General features: G+C 40.5%; 1 protein-coding gene across 2 annotated transcripts in view; it reads left to right on the forward strand.

Annotated features, from left to right (window-relative positions):
• PXYLP1 (2-phosphoxylose phosphatase 1) overlaps positions 1-25,608 on the forward strand; it is a 146,496-nt gene that overhangs the window by 90,478 nt on the left and 30,410 nt on the right. For both annotated transcript variants that reach the window (XM_075340812.1, XM_075340813.1), the window contains exon 3: positions 19,163-19,219. In XM_075340812.1, the coding sequence (XP_075196927.1) occupies positions 19,163-19,219 (57 nt within the window). The remainder of the gene's footprint in view (positions 1-19,162; positions 19,220-25,608) is intronic.

Here is a 25,608-nt window from a genome sequence, read left to right on the forward strand (position 1 = left end):
AGCACACTCCCGGAACCAATTAATTTCGTAATCCAAGGTTCCACTGTAATCCGTGGAGGAGGATTAATTAGGCTTGAAGAAGACTATCTAGGTCCATGTGACCTCGTGAGGTTTCTGTATTTAATTTGAAAATCCATATATAGTCTTTTTTTGAAAGTTTACATGTCTAGTATTAAAATGTATCCGAAGTTATTATATAGCCATTCTGAAATAGATTTTATTTATTTTTTTTTTAAATCTATTCTGTAGGCCATCAGGCAGATTTGCTTTAGACCAGACTTTGTTGCTGCGTGCAGGAATGTTTGTTTTTGTAAACTCAGCTTTTTGTATTCGAGACTTCTTCTTTTTCCTGGCTTTTGTCAGCCTTTGTTACCACCTGTTTGTCTTTTTTTTTTTTTTTTCTCTCATCTGGAAACTAGAGGTCGATTTTTCTGGTTTCCAACTCCTATACAGAAACATGCCTGGTTAATCTACTATTAGAGTGTGACACCTGACGTAAGCGATCAGATGCTTAATTGGCTCCAGAACCTTTACTCGTTATAATTTATGGCTTATACAGTTACAAGGTTTTTTCTCTTCCTTAAGAAATATATTCCAACTGCATCAATCATGAATATAAAAGCAACGAGCGTCTCCACCTACAGTACCTGGATTTCAATACAATCAATGTAAAAGTAATGGCATTTAAAAAATAAATACAAAACCAAAACTCAAGACATGATTAATAAATCAAAATATATAAATGCTATGAAAAGATAAATAGACTGTGTAGTTTGGGTACTTATTTTAACAGAAAGCCTTTAAACAATAACTCCTAAATAACAACGGGTCAGTTTGGTTATTTATGCAAAAAGCCACTTCCCAGAGTGCCTTTTATTGGAGGTAGCAATCCTGATAGTCAACAGCAACCCTTTTAAAGATCTCTGTCAGCAGAGGATGACTGTTTTAAACCAAGTACGGCGCTCATCATGGTGGGAGCAATCGTTTAAATGCACCTTCCCACCTACTTGTTTTCTATCTCTCTGATCGTCCCTTGCTCTATTAAACCAAAGCTGTCTATTTAAGAAGAGGCGAGAGATGAAGATAGAAGGAAGACAACCAGTTGGGAAGGTGTATTTAAATGTTTAGCCCCACCATAATCTATGGAGCGCCTGTACTTGGTTTGAACAAGCATTCTATACTGACAGTCCCTTTTAACCTCTTCACGACCTATGATGTGCAGATATGTCATGGTTGGGAAGGGTTTCCTAACCTATGAAGTATGGGTACATCATGGGATTGTGCGGAGCACATGGGCTGTGCATGCATGATCGCCGTCCCCCAAGGTAAGTTATAGCCGAACTCTTGCTCTTACAGCCAGGAACAGTCCCCCTGCCACCTCTAGCTTTTTGACAACCTAAATACTGCGATTAATAGCAATCGCAGCATTTAGGGGGCTGGGAGAGGGAATGCGCTGCCTCTCCCACCCGATCGGGACCCCAGCAATTAACAGAGAGTGGTAGATAGGGATGTCAAACCGCGCCACTGACTCAGCCGATCCAGGAGATTATGGATTGATGTTGCTTTTATTCATTACACAGATCAAGTCAACGCGTTTCGGGGGTCGCTGTCTATGCTGCAGGTCAATTCAACATAAAAGGATTAATTTTTGCTCAAAAACGGGGGGAGAAGTCTTTTCCATCAAATCACGTTTAAATTGTCAATCAGATTATGTCATATATCTGATCGAATGTGAATGCGATAGACAATATATTGGAAGAACAACACAGGCCCTACATAATAGGTTAAACTCGCATAGACACAACATTAAAATCGGATTCATGTTACATGGTCTATCGAGACACATTACTATGGATCATAATGGGAATTCGAAGATCAGAATTACTCCGATCGAACAGATACCCCCTTTTTCACATAATCGCATTGATGCTCTAAAAAGGAAAGAGACCTATTGGATCTATAAACTTAACACACTTAAACCCTTTGGGCTCAATGAAGTAACGGATCTTTTTTATTAGATCACTATTGTCCCTTAAAGTAGTCCCTTCAGTGTGTTGGTGCCTGTGTTGTAATAGGAAATTACCATAATATCCCCAATAATATGATTATATTTTTATATGTACACCTTTTAATGAGCAATGGATTATCCCGAACTAGAGAATATTATGGACTACCCTCTTTATGTTTTTAACGTAATCTCCTATGTAATATTATGATTTTATGATGTGCTGTGATGATTTTAGCGTTTATTGTAGAGAGGTTTTTTATATAGATTTTAGGTGGCTACTCTCAATTTAATCTTAATATATTCACATTGGTGTAATAATTATACGATCAGGTCATAGCCTATGTTTTAGAATTTATTTATACACATAGATACAACATAAATATATATTCTCAATAACTGTTAGAGACAAAACGATTGCAGTGTTTTAGGGACACATTATACACCGCTTATAGCTCTATACGAACACATTCCTCAAAAGAGATCTCCGTGACATGCGCACTTGATTTGTTCCCACGGGTTTGAACTCTCTTCACCCTCACGGCATAGCTCAGTTTTATACTTGCTACATATCCGCAGATGTCTTTACACATTCCTCGAGAGAGATCTTCTTGACATGCGCACTTGAATTGTTCCCACGGTTTGAACTCTATTCACCCTCACGGCATAACTCGTCCTTATACTAGCTCCTTATCTTCACTAGGAAGATGTCTGTTTTTTTCCCTATGTCTTTTACCGGATATAATCTACTAGTTACTGGTCCCCAAATCAGCATTTCTAAATAAATGGTGGTATGGTGTTGGTGTTTTTCCACTTAAACAATATATATATATATATAAATTTCTTCCCATAGTATGATCCGCACTAGTGTCGGTCGGGGAAATTAACAATTATATGAATGTCATCCCTTTTTTTGTCCCTACACTGATATACAGGGAACTATAGCACTTTGTGTTTGCACAATTTCCCTTCACTATTTTCTGGTTCTAAGACCATGATACCGTTCCTTAAGGGATAATATTTGATTCTTTTTCTTTTCCTTTCCTTTTCTTTTTCATCCTTTAATACCATGTACGTTTTTTCACACACTGGATAATTATCCTTTTAGAGACGTTTTTTCAAGAGGTTTCCACTTAGTACGCTTTGTAATAAATCCGTGTTTTTGACACATCCCGACGATCACTTCCAGGATAGCGCTGGCTGAATTTACGATCACAACCCAGCAGCTTTGATCAATTGACACTTTCCTAGAGAAGTTCTAGGCAATGTTGTGATTGTCTAGTTATACATTTGCATGGGTTCCCTACAATCATTTTGACATTATATATAAAAGAGAGGGACACATTGAGATTTTGCACAAACACATGTTTTTATTTATTTATTGATTTTAACCTAATTTTAATTTTTATTTCTTAGTCGTCAGGACAGATATGATAATGGTGAATTGATTTACTATAAGAAAGGCTGAATGTAATAGATGATGACACATTTTTTTCTATGCATGGATTCCCGCCGATTTTTTCAGAAGTGGGTGGATCATGACGTCATCAGTAAGGTATATATTGCTGGAAGGATTCCTTGTACAGCAGATTTGTTTTGCTTGCCAGTCTGTCCTGATGAAGGGGGCTGCGACCCCCGAAACGCGTTGACTTGATCTGTGTAATGAATAAAAGCAACATCAATCCATAATCTCCTGGATCGGCTGAGTCAGTGGCGCGGTTTGACATCCCTATCTACCACTCTCTGTTATCTGCCAATTTTGGGTCCGCTGCCGTGGCTTGGATTCTTAACATGCTGTTATAGGCGTTGTGACTCTCACAACCCCTATAGGTGAGTAAGTCCACCCTCCGTGTTTTTTCCCCCCCATATTTCTGGGGTAAGACCCTATTGCGCTTCTCTTCCACAGTGCTTCCTCGGGACCCCAGCAATGTGATCCCAAGGGGCCCGATCGTGTGAAGACAACCTCCGGGTCAGCCTGCTGTGCAAAACCTCTCACACCATGCCAGGAGCATGATCTTAGAGGCTTATGTCAGTGTCTCACTGATTGATATAAGGTATTATAATTGGTGGAGGAAGGTTGAACTAGATGGCCGTAGGTCTTTTTTCAACCTGTGTAACTATGTATGTATTGCAATGTTTGTGCATTGCACTACATTATACCAGCGCTTAGACTAATAAAAAATAATGTCCCATATAGGAATAAAGTAAAAAAATAAAATCATGTCAAACATCCTCGGAGAGGCATAGAACAAGAAAGAGAAAAAAAAATACATTACACCAGTAAATGCATAATTTATGTAAAAACAAAACCTAAAAAAAAAAAAGTACACACATGGTATCACCGCGTCTGCAACAACCCGAGCTATAAAGATGCCACTAACACTAATTAATCCCCTTCAGTGATCACCTAAAAAAAAATGTTGCAAAAACGATCTTTTCAGCTGATCATACAGCTGACAAAAAGTGGAATAAAACGCTATCAAAAAGTGATTTATTAAAAGTTTACATTTATCCTGCGCTGAGCACTTACATCAGAGTTTCTGTGTAAATCTCTAAAATATGTGATTCAGACAAAATTCCCAATTGATAATTCACTGTAAAGAGGAAATCTTTATGAGCTCTTGTCTGTCCTGTGGTCCAGTAATGTCCATCTTTTACATGTCTTGTTTGGCATGCACAAAAGTGTGGCCAACAACTGTTTTGTGCACCTTTTGAAAAGAAAGACACCTCTGAACAGAGGCCAAACAGATTCTGGAGTAACTTTGCTGCCTCGTTATAGTGAACGGATTCGTCGGAGGTTTCACCTGAATCACGTGTATTTCGGGGATGTAGATGGAAACCCTGACACTCTGCATAGCACAGGATAAATGTTTTGTTCCCCAACTTGCCTGCAAATATCATTCATTATGAGCCCTTTTTTTACCTATTCCGCTTGTAAAAATTGGAAATCTTGGGCTAAAGCAACATTTTAGTGGTAAAAATGAATGTAATTATTTTTTTCTTCACCACCCAATTGTATAACTTTTGTGACACATCTGTTATCAGTATGCTCACTGCACCCCTAGATTAATTCATTGAGGGGTGCATGTTGTAAAATAGGGTCATCTATGGGGGCCCTGCTCTTCTTTCATGTCAGGGGCTCTGCCAATGTGACATGGCACCCCCAAACCATTCCAACTAAATCTGCACTCCAATATGGCACTCCTTCCCTTCTCAGCTTTGCACTGTGCCTCATAAGTAGTATTCGGCCACTTATGGGGCATTGGTGGGTGTACTCAGGAGAAATTGTGTAACAAATTGTATGGTCCATCTTCTCCTATTACCCTTTATGAAAATTAAAACTTTGTAGCAAAAACAACAATTTAGTGGAAAAAAATAGTAATTTTTTTTTTTTACATTTAGTGCCCAATGTTATACAATTCTATGAATTACCTGAAGGTTAAAATTGCTCACTACACCCCTAAGATGAATTTCTTGAGATGTGTAGTTTCCATAATAGGTTCACTTGTGGATGGTTTCTGCTATTTTTGCATGTCAAAGGATCTTCAAATCGGACATGGCTTCCTCTATCTATTCCAGCCAAAATGGCGCTCCTTTCATTCCGAGCCCTAGTGTGCGCCCAAACAGTAGTTTTCCTCCACATATGGGTGTTCCCTGTGCTGAGAAGAAATTGCTCAACAAATTTTATGTTCCATTTTCTCCTGTTACTCTTGTGAAAATAAAAAAAATTGAGAGCTACATTTTTGTAGCAATTAGAAGACACGAGAGGACACAATGGATCATCCTCATAGTCAGAATAAGTAAAGGTCTCTCCCAATACTAGAATCAATTATAAATATGAGCAACAATAGGGAAATTAATGACCACAGTAAAATATCAGAGTATAGAAAAAACTCCAAAAAATGTCCAATTTTTGGTAAATATTAAATATCTTTATTGGTACAAAAAGACTAAAAATCTCACACAAAAATTAGAGGACAATAATAATGCAAAGTAATACAGGTTAGGGAGTGAGGTGTTCCAGATAAAGATATCTGCTATAAGTGGATCAGAAATGGGGAATTACCGTCCAGGAGTACGGCAATTAACTAGATGTTTGCCGGAGAGGTCACTACATGCAGCTATAATAACATTCATCTCATTAACTATGTAAGACTCTAAATAAAGAATCCCACCATATACAATGCATAGTGCATTTGCTGCATGGAGTGGCCGTTTCCAGCATCACATATCAATCAAGCAAGTGCTTACCCATCCTGGTCCACTGACAACAGATAACAAACGCGCCCCGACGCGTTTCGTGGTCTTCCTCGGGGGGCTGCGACATGGTGTGAAGCGGGGTCGAGGTTTTTATACTGACAGAAGGATGACTAGAGTCCAATGTGGTCGCGTGCGGGGCGGGACCCATCAGAAGGGCTCCGGCGTCAGGCGTTCCCGGAAGTGACGCGGGCATTCTAGTGTCGTCACACTATGCCCGCCCCATCCCGTTTCAGGAAGCCGTCGTCACGGAAACCACATCGGTGAGTCACACTGCGCACGCGTGCCTCAGACGCAGCCATCTTAGAAGAGGGCAAAGATACGGGCAAAACATAGAGAGTAAGAATGCCACTGATAAAATAAAATGTGCCATCGCGCAAAAGGCGCAAATGGCATCATATCAATTACTAAAATCAGTGGAATTAAATTAGTCTCATAAGAGAAGAATAATCACAGCATTGCTGAACTAAGACATCAGATGCAGCTATCCTATGGTTAGAGGTAGGATTTTTTTATATATATAAAAAGACCATACAGTGTCAGTATTAGTACAATTAATACAGAATAAACCGCATCACTACATATAAAAACAATTAATACTAGAGTGGCAGTACATGGCCCATCCACATAAAATGCATACAGGTTAATCATATGACACCCGAAATGTATATAGGGAAAATTTGTTTATAAACCACAGGTATCACAAAACACTAAGTGGACAGGCCAAAATATGGTATAGAAAAGCAAATGGTCGCCGGGTGATCGCTCCCACCAAATAAACAAGGGGAAGCAGGCACTCAGAGACACATATACTATACACCAAACAGTATATATTGATATAAATAAATAGCCACGTACAGGCATATATGTGCCGAAGTCATAATTTATGACCAAGGCACATACTGCATCCACATAGAAAAAAAGGGGAGAACAATATGAACATACAGCAACACTTCTACAAAGGAGTCATGCGCCACAAAAACGAGAATAATAGAAACCCTCAACAGAGGCCGTCATAGAGGCATGGACGATGATTAATTCAAGATGAGATTCATCATCCAAGGTAAGGCTTATCCAATAGATGTCTAGTCATCCAAAATCGCCGGCTCATACACTTGAATAAAAGCTAAATAATGAATAAAAACAAAAACACACCATTAAAATCAAAAAAGAGGGAATATTAAAACAAAAATCATAAATAAACAGGAAAAAACTACTATCATCATAGGAAGGGTGAAAAGGAGAGTTTTTCATTAAGGCCCGCTGGTGACATGGTGCCCAGAGTCACAATCCAGCGACATTCCAATCTTGCCAAGGCCTTTTTATGATTGCCTCCTCTTGCTCCCAACTTCAATCTATCAATACCCCTTACTTTTAAGGAGGAGGGGTTGCAATCATGATGGGTCTTGAAATGTCTGGGAATGGTCTTCAAAGCATCGAGGTTAGACACCTCCTTCGCTGCCATGATGTCTCTCACATGTTCACGAACACGGATGCGGAACTGTCTAGAGGTTAATCCTACATAGATCAGTCCGCATCCGCAGCACCTGGCTGCGTAGATCACAAATTCAGTGCTACATGAGATATAGTGCCTGACCTCGAAGCTCTTCCGACCATCCGCCGACATAAAAGTTTTTGCCCTTTCGATATTACGGCATGCTAAGCATGACCCACATGGGAAGCAACCCCATTTAGGTGGTCCAATGTCAAAAGGAAGTTTAGCATGACAGACGTAGTGACTATGCACTAAATGATCTTTCAAGTTTTTACTCTTACGTGCTGTCAATGCTGGAAAATCAGGTAACACATTCTTAAAAGATGGTTCTAGTTGTAATACCGACCAATGTTTGGTTAATATCTTCCTTATTTGGAACCATTGGTTATTATAAGTTGTAATGAATCTAATAGTGTTATCAGATTGCTTCTTTCTCTTGGCACAAGAGAGGAGTTGGGTCCTAGATGTCGCTTTTGCTCTTAAGTAACCCCTCTTAATCACATTGGCACCATATCCTCTATCTTTAAAACGATCCCTTAATTCTCCTGACTGTCGCTCGAAAGATTCCTCAGAGGAACAGATCCTCCGAACTCGCAAAAATTGTCCCACTGGAATCGCCTTAATTGTAGATGGTAAGTGGGATGAAGTAGCGTGCAGGAGACTGTTTACTGATGTCTGTTTCCTAAAGACTTCAGTTTGTAGTGGCACATCGGACTCAATTCTTATTTTAATATCCAGGAATTCAATTTCCACAGGACTCCATGTATATGTAAGCCTGATATTCAGGTCATTACAGTTGAGAGACACAAGAAAATCCCATAGTTCAAGATCGGTTCCCCTCCAGATGATGAAAATATCATCTATGTATCGGACCCAGCACTGCGCCTGGGACGCCGCACACACACCGCCACTGAATACCTCCCTCTCCCATAGACCTAGGAAGAGGTTGGCATATGACGGTGCGCATGCGGCGCCCATCGCAGTGCCGCGTTTCTGGAGGAAGAACCGATCCTTGAACAAAAAATAGTTGTGGGTTAAAATAAATTCCAACAACTCAAGAATTAGTGTCTGCATGTCAGTGTCCCAATTGCTCATACTAAGGAAGAATCTCGAGGCGGCCAAACCGTCCTGGTGTCTTATACATTTATTCATTATTTAGCTTTTATTCAAGTGTATGAGCCGGCGATTTTGGATGACTAGACATCTATTGGATAAGCCTTACCTTGGATGATGAATCTCATCTTGAATTAATCATCGTCCATGCCTCTATGACGGCCTCTGTTGAGGGTTTCTATTATTCTCGTTTTTGTGGCGCATGACTCCTTTGTAGAAGTGTTGCTGTATGTTCATATTGTTCTCCCCTTTTTTTCTATGTGGATGCAGTATGTGCCTTGGTCATAAATTATGACTTCGGCACATATATGCCTGTACGTGGCTATTTATTTATATCAATATATACTGTTTGGTGTATAGTATATGTGTCTCTGAGTGCCTGCTTCCCCTTGTTTATTTGGTGGGAGCGATCACCCGGCGACCATTTGCTTTTCTATACCATATTTTGGCCTGTCCACTTAGTGTTTTGTGATACCTGTGGTTTATAAACAAATTTTCCCTATATACATTTCGGGTGTCATATGATTAACCTGTATGCATTTTATGTGGATGGGCCATGTACTGCCACTCTAGTATTAATTGTTTTTATATGTAGTGATGCGGTTTATTCTGTATTAATTGTACTAATACTGACACTGTATGGTCTTTTTATATATATAAAAAAATCCTACCTCTAACCATAGGATAGCTGCATCTGATGTCTTAGTTCAGCAATGCTGTGATTATTCTTCTCTTATGAGACTAATTTAATTCCACTGATTTTAGTAATTGATATGATGCCATTTGCGCCTTTTGCGCGATGGCACATTTTATTTTATCAGTGGCATTCTTACTCTCTATGTTTTGCCCGTATCTTTGCCCTCTTCTAAGATGGCTGCGTCTGAGGCACGCGTGCGCAGTGTGACTCACCGATGTGGTTTCCGTGACGACGGCTTCCTGAAACGGGATGGGGCGGGCATAGTGTGACGACACTAGAATGCCCGCGTCACTTCCGGGAACGCCTGACGCCGGAGCCCTTCTGATGGGTCCCGCCCCGCACGCGACCACATTGGACTCTAGTCATCCTTCTGTCAGTATAAAAACCTCGACCCCGCTTCACACCATGTCGCAGCCCCCCGAGGAAGACCACGAAACGCGTCGGGGCGCGTTTGTTATCTGTTGTCAGTGGACCAGGATGGGTAAGCACTTGCTTGATTGATATGTGATGCTGGAAACGGCCACTCCATGCAGCAAATGCACTATGCATTGTATATGGTGGGATTCTTTATTTAGAGTCTTACATAGTTAATGAGATGAATGTTATTATAGCTGCATGTAGTGACCTCTCCGGCAAACATCTAGTTAATTGCCGTACTCCTGGACGGTAATTCCCCATTTCTGATCCACTTATAGCAGATATCTTTATCTGGAACACCTCACTCCCTAACCTGTATTACTTTGCATTATTATTGTCCTCTAATTTTTGTGTGAGATTTTTAGTCTTTTTGTACCAATAAAGATATTTAATATTTACCAAAAATTGGACATTTTTTGGAGTTTTTTCTATACTCTGATATTTTACTGTGGTCATTAATTTCCCTATTGTTGCTCATATTTATAATTTTTGTAGCAATGTATTTTTTCATTTTCATGGTTCAACTTTATAAAATTCCATAAAGCACCTGCTCACCACACCTCTAGATAGATTCCTTGAGCGGTGTAGTTTCCAAAATCTGGGTACTTGTGGGGGTCTCCACTATTTAGGCATATCAAGAGCTCTCCAATCATGACATGGTATCCACTGTCTATTCCAGCCAAAATTCAAATAGCGCTCCTATGCTTCTGAGCCCTGCCGTGTGCCCAAACAGAAGTTTTCCACCACTTATGGATTATCCTTGTACTTAGGAGAAATTGCACAACAAATTGTATTGTCCATTTTCTCCTTTTAGCCTTGTGAAAATGAAAAAATTGTGTAACGTAATATTTTTCTTGGAAATACATGTTTGGTTTTATTTCACAGCTCAGTATTATAATGATTTGTGAAGTGCCTGTGGGTTCAAGGTGCTCACCACAGATTTAGATAAATTCCTTAAGGCATCTAGTTTCCAAACTGGTGGCACTTGTGGGGGTTTTCACTGTTTAGGGAAATCGGGGGATCTGTAAATGTGACATGGCGTTTGCTAATGATTCCAGCCAATTTTGTGCTCCAAAATTCAAATGGCGCTCTCTCCCTTCCAAGCCCTGCCATGCGCCAAAATGGTAGTTTTCAACCAGATAAGGGGTATCTGTATACTAAGGAGAAATTGCACAACAAATTGGTGCAATTTCTCCTGTTACCCTTTTGAAAATGCAAAATTTGAGGCTAAAGGAACATTTTTGTGGGAAAAAGGAAAGTTTATCATTTTTCCTTCCACATCGCTTTAGTTCTTGTGAAGCATCTGAAGGGTTAATAAACTTCTTGGATGTGATCTTTAGCAGTTTCAGGGGTGCAACTTTTAGAATGGTGTCACTTTTGGGTATTTTCTTACACATAGGTCTCTGAAAGTTACTACAAATGTGATGTGGTCCCAAAAAAAAAAAAAAAAAAGCGTAAAACTTTGTTGGAAAAATGTGAAATTGCTGATTAACTTTTAACCCTTCTAACGTCTTAAAGAGAAATTGTTTTTCAGAAATTGTGCTCATAAATAACATTTCCCACATGTCTATTTTATAACTGTTTGAGACAACTCTCTGGTTTAAGGGCATAAAACCTATCATTTTGAAAATTTCAAAATTTTCACCAAATTTTCCATTTTATGTTTTATTTATTTTTTTTTTTTTTCGTAAACACAAATATTATTGTAAATTTACCTTTTAACATGAAGTACTAAAAACAACCTTAAAATCACTGGAATGTGTTGAAGCGTTCTAGAGTTACCTTATAAAGTGATTCTGGCCACATGACTCGGAACAAAAGCCAAACCAGAACCTCAATTTGCAGACACATGTTTTGGGGTATCACCCCTCTCTCTGCATAAGAGCTGATTTCGCTGTATGAAAAGTTTTTGACTAGGGCCTAAGGGGAAATGTTTCTAATTGTGGAGAGTGAAATGAAAGTGTAAGGAGGCTTATAAGCTATGCAATGCTTTTCTGGAAAATCAAATATGCAGAAGGCCTCTTCCGAGAGGAACAGGGCTTGAACTCTAATGCCACCTTTTACAAGTAGCAATCCCAATTGTCAATATTGACATCTTAACGAGCCTTCCCATATGTCTTAGGATAAAAGCCAGTTTTGTTGTAGAGTACGGTATATACTTTTTTGCTTAAACATAGAGATACAATTTAAAGTAAGGCTGTGTTCGTGTTTTTTGGTGCCGTTTGCATGTTTTTCCTTCTCCTAGCAAAGTCAATGAGAATTCAGAAATGCTGTGCGCACCTTGCTTTTTTTTTGCCTGCAGTTTTGGGTTGACAAAACAAACCCGGCAGCATGACAATTCTTTGTGCGTTTTTGTCCTGAATTTTGTATCATTTTCAGCGATTACACAAAAAGAAAAATAAGTATGGGTAAAAACTGCATGTGTTTTTTATATTGTGTTTTCTGACATAAGGTGAAGTTTTTTTTGTAAATTGCAATTTGTGTTTTTCATTGCGTTTTTGAACATCTCATTGAACTCAATGGGTGGAAAACGCAGCAATAATGGACATGCTGCGTTTTTGTTGGCACTACAAAAACGCAGCTAAAAAAACGCTGTGTGCAGACAGCAAAAATGAAAACGCATAGACTTTGCTGGTGAAGCAAAGTCATGCATTTTTCTGAACAAAAACGTACCCGAAAAACGCGGTAAAAAACGCCTAGTCCGCACATAGCCTAAGAGTTCAGCAGGAAGACATATCTTGTGTGAACTGTTACATAAAAACACACAAGCATGACTGATGAAAAACACCACATGGTTCACCTTCTAGTATTTGCTTTTTATTTTTTTTTTTATCTCTTTACGATTATCCCAGACATCTTTAATAAATTCACTTAGCACATCTGCTAAAAGTTTATTTCATGCATCTGCTTTTTCTCTTCATCGCCCCATCTAATTCCACATTGTTTTGTGCCCCTTGGATTTTGTGTGTCTTATTAACTCCTTCATGACTGGGAGAGGTTTCATTCTTGCACTTTTTTTTTTTTTTTTTTTTTGTCCCCTTCCAATTTTTTTTTTTTTTTTTTTTTTTATTTTTCTGTCAACTGTTGCCATTACGGGCAGATGACACCTGCATAACAGTCAGCATCTGCAGGAGACATGATGTGGGATCAGTTACTGTTCATCCTTGCATTTTTACCAGGCATTATAAATAACATTTTAACTTTTTGTTGCTTGGGTTGATACGAATGTGGTGACACCAACACATTAAGGTATATTTCCCAATAAAAACATGTTTATATATAATCATTTTAGGACTGCTGCTATAGTTTGTTTTACAATGGCTATTTTTGCAGGGATAGTTTCTCTTTTGGTATCATTTTGGTAACATGTAATTCATTAGATAAGTTTTACCATTTTGTTTTCAGGTTGTTTTTTTTTCCACCTTTTTTTTCCAGAGCTATATCATTTATATATAATATACCTCATATTTATTTTTTCTTTCTTGTTGTCAGGCACCGTTATTTTAATTATGACTCCTAAGCAATTAGGCTGTGTGCGCACGTTTGCATGTTGCATGCTTTTACGCTGCGTTTAGCACTGCAGCGTAACTGCATGTGTCCTGCGTCCCCAGCACAATCTATGAAGATTGTGCATAATCCAACCGCACGTTGCGTTTGAGAGCGCAGTGTTTCAGATGCTGAAATTTTGATCCAAAACACTGCGTTCTAAAAAGCAACATGTTACTTCTTTTGTGCATTCCGGATGCTTTTCCCACCCCATGGCAGAGCAAGCATCCAGAACGCATGAATTCTGCATTTAACAATGCATGCAGAATGGCTGCGTTCTGAAGCGAACGAACGCTGCGGAAGATTTGTCACAGCAGAACACAGATGTGAGCACATACCCTTAAACTGCCAGGATTGGAGGTAACTCCAATGTCAGCAGTTAAAGTCGGAGCTGTGACTGCCCCGGTCTTGTGATGAAGTGGTCAGTAGTTATAGCATATAATCCATCATGTTTTGTATGTGTCATGATGTGGAAAACCACACAGGCTTATAATGAGTATATCAGTCATTCATGGTTAAACGAAATCGGTCAGCAGGTTTTTAGCTACTTCATCTGAGAGCAGCATAATGTAGACAAGGAGATTCTGACTCTAACGATGTGTTACTTAGATTACTGGCTACAACCGTTCAGAATTCTTAGCTTAAGTCATGTAGTGGAGTCCAGAGGGCTGTCTCCGCCCACACCAGGCTCTCTATAGAGATTGTACACTGACAGTGAGGTGTCAATTAAAGGAGGGGGTGACTTTCCTGCACTTGAGTTTCTAGTTCTGTAATAAGGGTCCTACTGCTTAACAAACATAGCAAATAAACAAAAGATCAAACTGTGACCAAATAGGCATGCCTGCACTTTGTATTAACCCTTGCAGCAATCTGGCTTCAGCTTACATAGCAAAAACCTGCTGACAGATTCCCAATAAGGGGTTACAGTTTTCCAGAATTTACACTTAAGAACTTACATCATTTTGTAAGCCATTTTTTGACCCATTCTATTTGACCAATGTGTTGGGGTTTTTTTGGCGGATTAGGTTTTTCCGGAACTGAACCCACTATTCCTGATGTGGTCTCAAAGAGCTCTATTTAGTAGTGTCACAATCTCCTTTTTACTGGTAATAATAGAAGGGGGAGGTTATTCATGACTGACATATTGATTAAGATAGCACACAGGTGTCACCAAATGGCGGACATCATTGTGATAGTCATTGCAAAAAGTTCATCCAATTTAGAAATGTGGCACTCACCATCAGTAGAAAGTATACTTTTATTTGGTCATTTTAAAACCAAAATGTTCTGTAGCTAGCGAAATGTGCATGAATGACAGCCATTTAGCATATCCAAGGTTTCTACAGGTCACAATACTAGCATGGAGGAGTGCCACTTTTCTCCAGTGAAAGAACTTGTTAGGAGAGGCCATCCCTATTGGATTGGGGTTGGTCAAAACCTGTGACCTGTTGCGATCAGATAGTACCTGGTGCCAGAAGTATACAGAAGTGTATGGAACTGTAACATTTCTCCATACAGTTCTCAAGTACTACAGTGGCTCATAGTCCAGTAAAGTGAATGTGATCTGAGCTGCAATATGGAGGAACAGTCAATACTCAGTGTATAGATCTGTGGTGTTCCAGCTCAGTACACTGTCAACTTCCAGATGCCGAATCAGACCCCCACTGATCTGATATTAATGACTTCTCTTAAAGATGTTGTCCACTACTTTTACATTGATGGCCTATCCTTAGGATAGGTCATCAATCTCTGTCCGGCCGGGGTACGGTACCCTGCACCCTCTCCAATCAGCTGTTCTTGGTCGCGGGAGCCAGAAATTCTCAGTTCTGCAACTGCTTTGTCTTCTGATGGCCGCTGCTGGGTACTGCATATCTGCTTCCCATTCAGATCAATAGGAGGTGGATGGGCAGTACCTGGCTGCGGCCACTATCAGAAGACGGAGCAGTTCCGGAAATAAGCATTTCCCACCACCCGCTGCTATCGTTGGGACTGAGAACAGCTGATCCACGGGGATGTGGGGTGTTGGACCAGTGGCAGTTTGATGACCTATCCTAAGAATAGGCCATCAATGTAAAAGTAGGGGACTACCCCTTTATAGATTGGTCAAAAATATCAGTCCCGGACAAGCATCATAAATTGCAGTGTCTATGGTCTTGATTGTTTTGGTGTACCATACATGGATGCACAATAAAAAAAAAATACATTAAAGGTAAAAAAATTAACTATGTGAGATTCTCATTACTATATGTAGTCGGGAATAATTAAAAATAAGTGCAGCGTTGGCTTTCAGGGGAGAGAAGTAACTGTTCTGGGTGATCTAGAGAGCTCTGTGCCAGGAATGAACACGTAGCAGCGAAGACCACAAAATTTCACTTGCAAACGTTTTAAGTTAATGTTAGCTCTTTAGAGAACAAGGCAGCCTTTCTTTCTGTGGTCCAAGTTTGCCTTTTTCCTTTGCAAGGAACTGAATCAACTGTTAGGTATGCAAAACCGTGAAAGGCTGCCCTGTCCCTCTTTAGGGGGTTCTCCACCAGACACGAAAAGTATCGTGTGCGTGCGGAATCTCCTGCCATATCCAGAGTGGACTACTGGAAGGCTACAGCATGAGCAGCAGCGTGCTCCTAATTCTGCTCCTAATAGGTGCGTGCCCTGTCTACTGATGAGAACTTCATGATGTTTTATATTAATAATGAAGGATATTTCTATTTACCGTGTGTTTTTAAGGCTGAGCGCACCTAACTGCAAGTATTAATCGTCTTTATTAGCATTCTGTTTGATTTATCAAAACTTTTTTTTTTTTTTATTTAAATGTTTAAGTTGTAATTTAATTTCTTAAAGAAATGTTTGTTCTGCTTTTTCTATACAGAAAAAAGTACTGGAATATTCTCTAATGCGCTCATACATAGAGTTGACTGGTGTAAATGCAGTAAGGATTCTTTTGAAGGGCATGAATAAATAGAAAGATACAATATTTCTAGTTTTAAATAATTAAAATATCCAGATTATCCTTTTACCTCTATGCCTCCGTTGCCTCCATGTGTAATAAAGTGTAAATTTGATACCTATATAGAAGTTTATTATAGCAATAATCTTATAATAAATTTAGCTTATCTTTTTGTCATTTGTTAGGAAATTCTGAGAGTTTTTTTCATAACTTTTGATGCTCCTGGTTCAGCTACATATTACCGTAGAGTAATAATAATAATTGGAGTTTTACATTTATATAACATGCAGTATGTCCATTATGGCTTTTGCATTAATTTAGGGACTATGGACAACTTTTGATATAAAAAAGAAAAAAAAAGTGTTTTTACATATATTGCCGCTTACTTTTTTAGTTTACAAAATTTCTCTAAGTTGACTAAGTTGCAAACTGCACTCATCCATACATTCTCAGACTGTTTGATGTGCAGTTTGCAGGTTTTTTTTCTCTTGTGGGAGTGGTGCTCTCAGTAAAATAGGCTGGATGTGAGCTCTGTGGGTAGTATGGGTACTCCGGTCTTCACTTCTCATATTAGCACAGCTCTAATATCGTACTTCTCTTCATGAGCTTTCCTTTGTTGGGGTGGCTCAACCATATTCGTTATTGGCCATATCGATATTATGTTTTTCTCTCAAATACCTTATGTTGCCAATATTGCCTGTGAGCAGCACTATTGTGGTCCACTCACCCCCTTGGTGTGACCCCCCCCCCGGGCTCCATGACCCCCGGGATCCACTGACGTCACCCGCAGTCTCCGTGAGTGACTGGGCTGTGCGCGGAGTTTTACCGCTCATCAGAGCCCAGCGTGACAGCCCAGCACCTCCCTGCTTCCGCCTCATTCACTGCAGAGCACTGCAAATAGGAGACACGTTGGGCTGTGACGAGCGGTGAAACTCCACCCACAGTCCAGTGACTCACGGAGACTGGGGCTGGCCGCGGTGATGTCACGTGATCAGGAAGTTGACAAGACATCACCGGATCCCTGAGGTCATGCAGCTCGAGGGTCATGCGATGGAGATGAGCGGTCCGTAATAGCGCCGCTCATAGGCAGAATTTACAAAACAAGGTATTTGAGAGAAACATTATTTCTCAACATAATATTGATGTGGCCAACAATGGATATGGGTGAACCACTTCTTTTAACTCGTATAAGGGTTCTGTATACAAACCCTTCCCTGCTGCTATTACTAACACTGAGAGAAGGGAGGGAGGAGCAGATGAAGCCATCAGGAGCAAGCGCTCTGTCAGATTGGTAGCATTATATTAGAGCACTCGGCTAAAGGTCTTATAGACATTCTGCAACAGCTAAATGGTAAATTTAATTTAAAAATTGTTTAGAAAGTTGATTAATTTTGAAACAAACGAACAATAGAAAAATGTTGCACAAAGATGTAGATAAGCATTAAAACCAATCTGCAATTAGCCATACTGTACTGTCACATATATGTATTCATATCCATAATAATTTTTATTTTTTTGCATTTGTCTCCATGTGTAAATATGAAGATGTGAAGTTACATATTCACAGATCCAAAATGATTCAGTTAATGGAGCAGAGGTCAAGCATGCATATCTCTGGGCCATTCATTCTCAGTGGGAGTGTCACAGAGAGGAGAGTTTAGTAGTCTGATCCCCATTAATCAGGAGTTAGCACATGGATGAGGGGTATCTTGAATGGGTTCTTCTAAAATAGAAAAAAAAAATATTCAAAGGAAGTGATGATGTTATAATTAAATGTCTAAATAATCATAATTGTTTTATCTATGGAGAAAGTCACTGTGAAATTAAAATAGCCAACAAATGTTACAATGATAGAAGCCTGTCCTAGCGTGTTAGGAGAGGTGTTTGTGAGCATGTGCAGTAGAAAGCTCTGCCCTCCCCATTTATATGTAGGAAGATGTTCCCAGTGGATATTCTGATCTAATATTTTCAATATTAGAGGTGCTGAGGTAAGAAGGAGCAGCTCACACTGCTGTCCACCCTGTCTTTCTGATCTAATACTGGAGATGCTAGTAGTGTTGATGTAAGAAGAGGCTGCTCACACTACTGTCCATCCTGTCTTTCTGATAAAATACTGGAGATGCTAGGAGTGTTGATGTAAGAAGATATTGCTCATACTGCTGTCCACCCTGTCTTTCTGATCTAATACTAGAGATGCTAGGAGTGTTGATGTAAGAAGGGCTGCTCACACTGCTGTCCACCCTGTCTTTTTGAATGGCATGATTTGGTATTTCCAGGTCACAGCATTACAGCATTTTAGCTTCCTACTGCACATACATGCACCTGTCCAAACATTCTAGGACAAGTTGCTGTCAGTTTAACAAGGCAGAGACCATAATTATTCTAGCGTGATTTACATCCCTAGACAAATATGGTTGATGTGTACGAATTAGAAATATTAAAGAATTTATAATGATATTTCCTATACTTATTTTCTTTTCTATACTTAGAGAGAACCCCTTTCGAATTTGCACAATCCCATTGAAAGCTGAATTTGTGGAGCACGGACAACTCCCTTTTCGGATGTTATCCCCCACGACAATCAGTTTGCCACAAAAAAAAAACAAACTGTAATGACTGTAAAAATACATTCCTACAGTTTTGCAGACTTCACTTTATAACCACTGTTTTCTATTATTTTGCCTCTAGTTTCCAGATGGCTACCCATCAGTATGCAGCCTAAGGCACAGACCCATGTTCTCCAAGGTAATGTACAATGAGGGGCACATTATGTGGAATGTACATGGATAAGAATGACAGAGTTAATTTCGCTTTCTATAAAAAAAAGTTAAAACAAAAAGAAACCCTCTGCGTTTGCAGTTTGTGTTCTCCAGTAACATAGTCTATGATTTAATGATAGTAATTAAAGTAAACACATTTTGTTTCCAAGCTACCTCAATACTTTGCGGTGAACTCTTATACACCAGGGTGCAATAGAAGACCGGCTCTTTGAGGCCAGAGAAATTGGAGAGCGCACCGCAGGATGAAATGGACTTGTAATTCTAGGCTTTCCACACCCAAGAAATTACAGTATAAATATCCAGAGCAGCCAGGAGATGTCTTTTTAATGTATTTTATAAGAAGGGCTTGTACAGAAATATGTATAATTATGTGTAATTCTTATTTGTCTACAGGCTTTATATAGTTTAAGATACCCAGACCTTACAAGCCCATTCATATAAATAGTAGAGTCGCATTTGATCAGCTTTCTACATTTTTTTTTTTTCTTCTTCTTGATATGATCGACACCATAATTTCAAACCTGTCATACACCTACCCTGAGAGCCGAAGCCTTAGGCTAGGTTCACATTTCTGTCAATTTGTATCAGTCACAATCCGCGGCTCTGGTAAACAACGGAATCCGTTGACTGATGACGCTGCGTTGCATCCTCTGCCTGACTGATCAGTCGTGGAACGACTGACCGTCGGGCGGTAGGAACGCAGAGTGTAACTTTTTTGAGCAGCGCAATCCGTAGGCTTTTGCTGCGCATGCTCTCTGGCTCCCTGCACACGTAACCAGGGTACACATCGGGTTACTAAGCAAAGCGCTTTGCTTAGTTACCCGATATTTACCCTGGCTACGTGTGCAGGGAGCCCAACACTTCCCTGCTCTGCCCCCTCCCGCACTCCGCATGTACACGCGCGCCCACACACACACACACACACACACACACACACACACACACACACACACACACACACCTACCTGTCCCCGGCACTGACGTCCTCAGTGCCATGGCCCCGCTCTGCTCAATCCACCCAGCACTCCGCCCCCCGCACACATTCTCAGCGGCTAAACGATCAGCTGATCACCCGGCGGCCGGCTGCTGTGAGCGATCTGCTGAGCACCCGGCGGCCGGCTGCTGTGAGCGATCAGCTGATCGTACTCTCTTTTACAACGGAGTCCGACAATGAATTCTAATTCTTGTCATCCGTTGTACAACGCATCAGTCACAAGCATCAAGTAACGCATGTGACTGATGCAAAACAACGGAAATGTGAACCTAGCCTTAGCTAAACCGTGTGCAGACTACTCTTCTCTTCCTCGGATTTCAGTCACCTACTGCATATGGATAACTTTGCAGATATGTTACAGTACTGATTCTGATTGATAGCTTGTATTATAATCCAGAGCTGCAATCAGTTTTGCTGGTTGCTACTGGTAATCCTACAAGTCACAGCCCTAATTATATTCTAGAATATAGAATACATTATCAGCAGTGGATATTGACTAAGCATGATGCATCTGGAGACTGCATCTGAGGGGATTGCTGGGAGATGTGAGACTGTAAGGCTATGTGTGCACTAGACGGAACTTCCCGCGGATTTCCTGCGGTTTTGCTGCATGTTTCGCTGAAGAAAATGTTCATAACATCTCTGCAGTAATTCACCAGCAAATTCTATGGGGAAAAAAAAATGCTGTGCGCACTATGCGGATTTTGACAGCTGCATGTTTTTCTGCGGGATTCCCACAGCAAAAACAATTGCATGTCACTTATTTTCCACAGATAGCTGGGGGATTTTACTCCTTTGACTGTAATGTAATCGTGAAATCCCGCAGGGAATAACGCAGGTAGCAAATTCTGTGCTGTTCATTGCGTTTTCCTGCGTTATTCCCTGCGGTATTTCACGTTTTTCAGGACACCATGTTCATCACTGCCTGCGTTTTGCAAGGAAGTGATGTAATTCTGACAGGAAGAGGAAGCGGAGCAGAGAGTAAACACACACAGAACACACACAGATCACACAGACCTATAGTATGCACATAGAAATCAAACGTACATATAAAAATAAAAAAAACGCGGGCTCAGTCGTATTTTTACCATCCAGCCGAGGTAAACCCACAGCGGCGGCCCAGTATTCTCAGGCTAGGGAGGGCGATGGCCAGGGTTAAGGCGCCCCCCCCCCTCCCTCAGCCGAGAATATTAGCCCGCAGTTGCCCTGGGACTGTCGCATCCATTATGCGACAGTCCCGGAGTGTCCCCGGCTCTTCCAGATTGCCGTGATGCGGTGGCAATCCAGGTAATAACGGGTTAATGGCAGCGGATCGCTGCCACTAAGTCCAGGATTAATCATGGCAGCTTCTATGAGACACCTTACATGATTAACCCGTAAGTAAAGTGAATAAACACACACACCAAAAAATCCTTTATTTTAAATAAAACACAAAAAAGCCCCCTCTTTAACCCCTTTATTAACCCCTCCGAACATACAGCTCGGGCGTAATCCACGCAGGTCCCACGACGACTGCTGCAACCGCGTCTGACACACTGTACTTAATGCAGCCTCGTAACTAGATGCAGAGGTAATTACAGGTCATTTCTCACGGTCGGTAATGTGAACACACTACCGCTCGTGAGAACTGCAGTGTCCTCACAGGGACTCTATTTATTGATTATCTATCTATCCATTATTTATTTATTTATCTATCCATCTATCTATCTATCCCTCTATCTATCCATTATCTATATCAGAAGGAAATTACCTTTTTTTTTTTTTTTTCTTTTAATGTGCTTTATTGCATTGAATGCATTAAGGCACATGTACCAACCCGCGGAAAACCCGCACCAAAACGCAACAAAAAGCAACAAAACGCATGCGTATTTCGGTGCGTTGTGTTTTGTGTTTTTTTTGTTTTTTTTCCTGCGGGTGCGGAAATCTTTCAGAGCCTTCAGAATTTTTTTTAAGAAAATTCCATTTTCTAGTGCGCACAGGGCCTAAAGCTGTTGAATTACTGCATGAATGCAGCTCTGGGGAAGAATTATGTACAACTTTTTTATTGTATTGTGTGTGGACGTTTATCACTTTTTATTATCACATTTTAGGAGACATTTTTTTTTATTTTTTTACCAGCCTACTCTGTAGTTATGAGGGCTTTTTTTTTTTTTTTTACTGTTATATTTGTCAGTGGCATCATTTTAGAGCACACAATTTATTAACAAACGTTTATTAACTCTTTATAGGATGGAATTTACACAAAACGGCAATTCTGCCATTGTTTTTGTGCTTTTAAATTTTTATGCTGTTCACTGTGCTACATAAAGTATTAACTTTATTCTGTTGAACAGTGCGATTGTGGGGATACCAATTTTATTTTGTTTTATTTATTTTATAGAATAAATACACAATGAAAGAATATAACTGGTTTTATGTTGCTGTATTCTCAGTCATGCATTTTGCAGTTTTCCTTCAGTGAAGCTATATAAGGGCTTATTTTTTTTGCCTCACAAACTGTACTTTTTACTGGTACCATTTTGGTACATGCAACTTTATGATCACTTTTGTACAGAATGAACAAAAAAACAATTCTCTGTATATTTTTAAATAGAAGATTCACTTTTAGCAAGAAAACAACTTAATAAAAAGTGTGTGCATCCTATAGTCCAGAGGCAGCTGTGTGTGATCAAGGAGAAGTCTGATCTGGCATAAATTCTAAAGGGTACTTTACACGCTGCGGTATCGATATCGCTAGCGAGCGTACCCACCCCCGTAGGTTGTGCGTCAGGGGCAAATCGCTGTCCATGGCGCACAACATCGCTAACACCATCACACTACACTTGCCTTCCCTGTGACGTCGCTGTTGCTGGCGAACCGCCTCTTTTCTAAGGGGGGCGGTTCGTGCGGCGTCACAGCGACGTCACAAGGTAGCTGTCCAATAGCAGAGGAGGGGCGGAGATGAGCGGCTGGAACATGCCGCCCACCTCCTTCCTTCCTCATTGTCGGTGGACGCAGGTAAGGAGATGTTCATCGCTCCTGCGGTGTCACACAACGATATGTGAGGAACAACATCACTACTGACCAGACAACGATTTTTCATAAATAAACTACCTCTCTCAGACAAACGATTTTTGCCTCTTTTGCGATCGTTTCAGGTCGCTCCAGCCTGTCACACGCTGCGATGTCGCAAACTACGCCGGATGTGCGTCACAAACACCGTGACCCCGACGATATATCGTTAGCGATGTCGCAGCGTATAAATGGCCCTTAAGTCTTAGGCCTAAGACACACGGCATGAAAATCGCATTCCACTCGGACCAATATTGGCTTATTAGTCAGCACCCATGTGCGATCTATTTTCTCGGCCCCAGTCGGACCGAGAAAACAATCGCAGCATGCTGCGATTGTGATGCGAGAATCTTTCTCTCGCACCCATTAAAGTCTATGGGGCAAGAGAAAGATCGCACTGCACTCGCAGTACACCAGTGTACTGCGAGTGCAGAGCGAGAATGGCAATATCCGGCTACAGAGGAGAGAGGAAGATAAATCCCTCCCTCCCTCCTCAGCACTGGCCCGCCCCTCCTCAGAGCCGACCCGCCCCCACAGCTGAGGGTGGTCCGCCCCCACAGCTGATCGCATGATCGGACCTCAGTCGCAGTGACACTCGCTTGACACTCCGCTCCCGCTGTGCTGCCAGCGTAACCCAAGTGTCATGCGAGGATCGCATTAGTCCCTTGTGGCCCCGGTCATCTAATGCTTGTTAAAGGGTCACTTTTGACTTTTAGGATTGCTATTTCCAATAGGTGGCACTAGGTTTCGTCTCCTTCCTCCCTGAAGACAATTTGCAAAAAGAATTCTGACACAACGGCTATGAGAATTGCTCTCTTTCCTCCTGCCCCACCCTGATCTGTCTGATTCATGCAGGGCAGAAAGCCACCAGGACAGATGCTAGAGATCCTTAGTAGCAAAATGACTTCTCAAGCAAGCTCGCTCAAAGACCTTTCAGGTCGTCTGATCAATCCCATACTTAAAGGAGACCTCAAACCATGATAATGTACACATTGTGTGTGTGGGTGGGTGTTGATCATATAGCAGAATTGAGCGTGTGTCTTTGTGTGTGCATGACAGTACGGTGTATGTATGTAGCAGAACTGTGTGCATGCTGTGTTATGCATATGTTTGCGTGACAGAGAGCGCACATGCTGTAAACCTGTGTGCCATTTACATTCTGCACACTAACAATTCCCTAATGCAATAAAATAGTGATATTGACCATCTACTTCTATATACATCCAAGGAAGTTTTAATTAGTAGGAAATATGTTTTTCCTGTTTTCTGCTGTCTAGACATGTTCTGTGCCTTGAAGGACTACAGCCCGAAAATAAAAGATTTTACTTGTAGATTTTACTGTAGCTTTTACTTGTACCATTTACTTGTACCATTTACACGTAGCTACAACAGTTTCGATCACTTTTTATTCGTTTTTTGTTGGTATTTAAGAAAAAAAAGAAACTGTAAATCTGGAATTATATTATTACTCAGTGTACTGTGCAGTATAATTGACTTGTTAATTGTATTCTGGCGATCGATATGATTAGAGTAACTCCCAATTTATTTAGTTTATTCACTTACAGTGCCTTGCGAAAGTATTCGACCCCCTTAATTTTTTTTTCAACCTTTTCCGACATTTCAGACTTCAAACAAAGATAAAAAATTTAAATTTTATGGTGAAGAATCAACAAGTGGGACACAATTGTGAAGTTGATCGAAATGTATTGCCTATTTTAAACTTTTTTCTAAAATAAAAAACTGAAAATTGGGGCGTGCAATATTATTCGTCCCCTTTACTTTTAGTGCAGCAAACTCACTCCAGAGTTCATTAAGGATCTCTGAATGATCTAATGTTGTCCTAAATGACTGATGATGATAAATATAATCCACCTGTGTGTAATTAAGTCTTCGTATAAATGCACCTGCTCTGTGATAGTCTGTGTTTTGTTTAAAGTACAGAGAGCATCATGAAGACCAAGGAACACAACAGGCAGGTCTGTGATACTGTTGTGGAGACAGCTAAGGTGGGAGAGTCTGTCCATAGGACAACAGTCAGTCGTACACTGCACAAATCTGGCCTTTTATGGAAGAGTGGCAAGAAGAAAGCCATTTCTCAAAGATATCCATAAAAAGTGTTGTTTAAAGTTTGCCACAAGCCACCTGGGAGACATACCAAACATGTGGAAGAAGGTACTCTGGTCAGATGAAACCAAAATTAAACTTTTTGGGCACAATGCCAAACGATATGTTTGGCGTAAAAGCAACACAGCTCATCGCCCTGAACACACCATCCCCACTGTCAAACATGGTGGTGGCAGCATCATGGT

Source organism: Anomaloglossus baeobatrachus, chromosome 3, assembly GCF_048569485.1.
Source record: "Anomaloglossus baeobatrachus isolate aAnoBae1 chromosome 3, aAnoBae1.hap1, whole genome shotgun sequence".
In the NCBI taxonomy this organism is placed as follows: Eukaryota; Metazoa; Chordata; class Amphibia; order Anura; family Aromobatidae; genus Anomaloglossus; species Anomaloglossus baeobatrachus.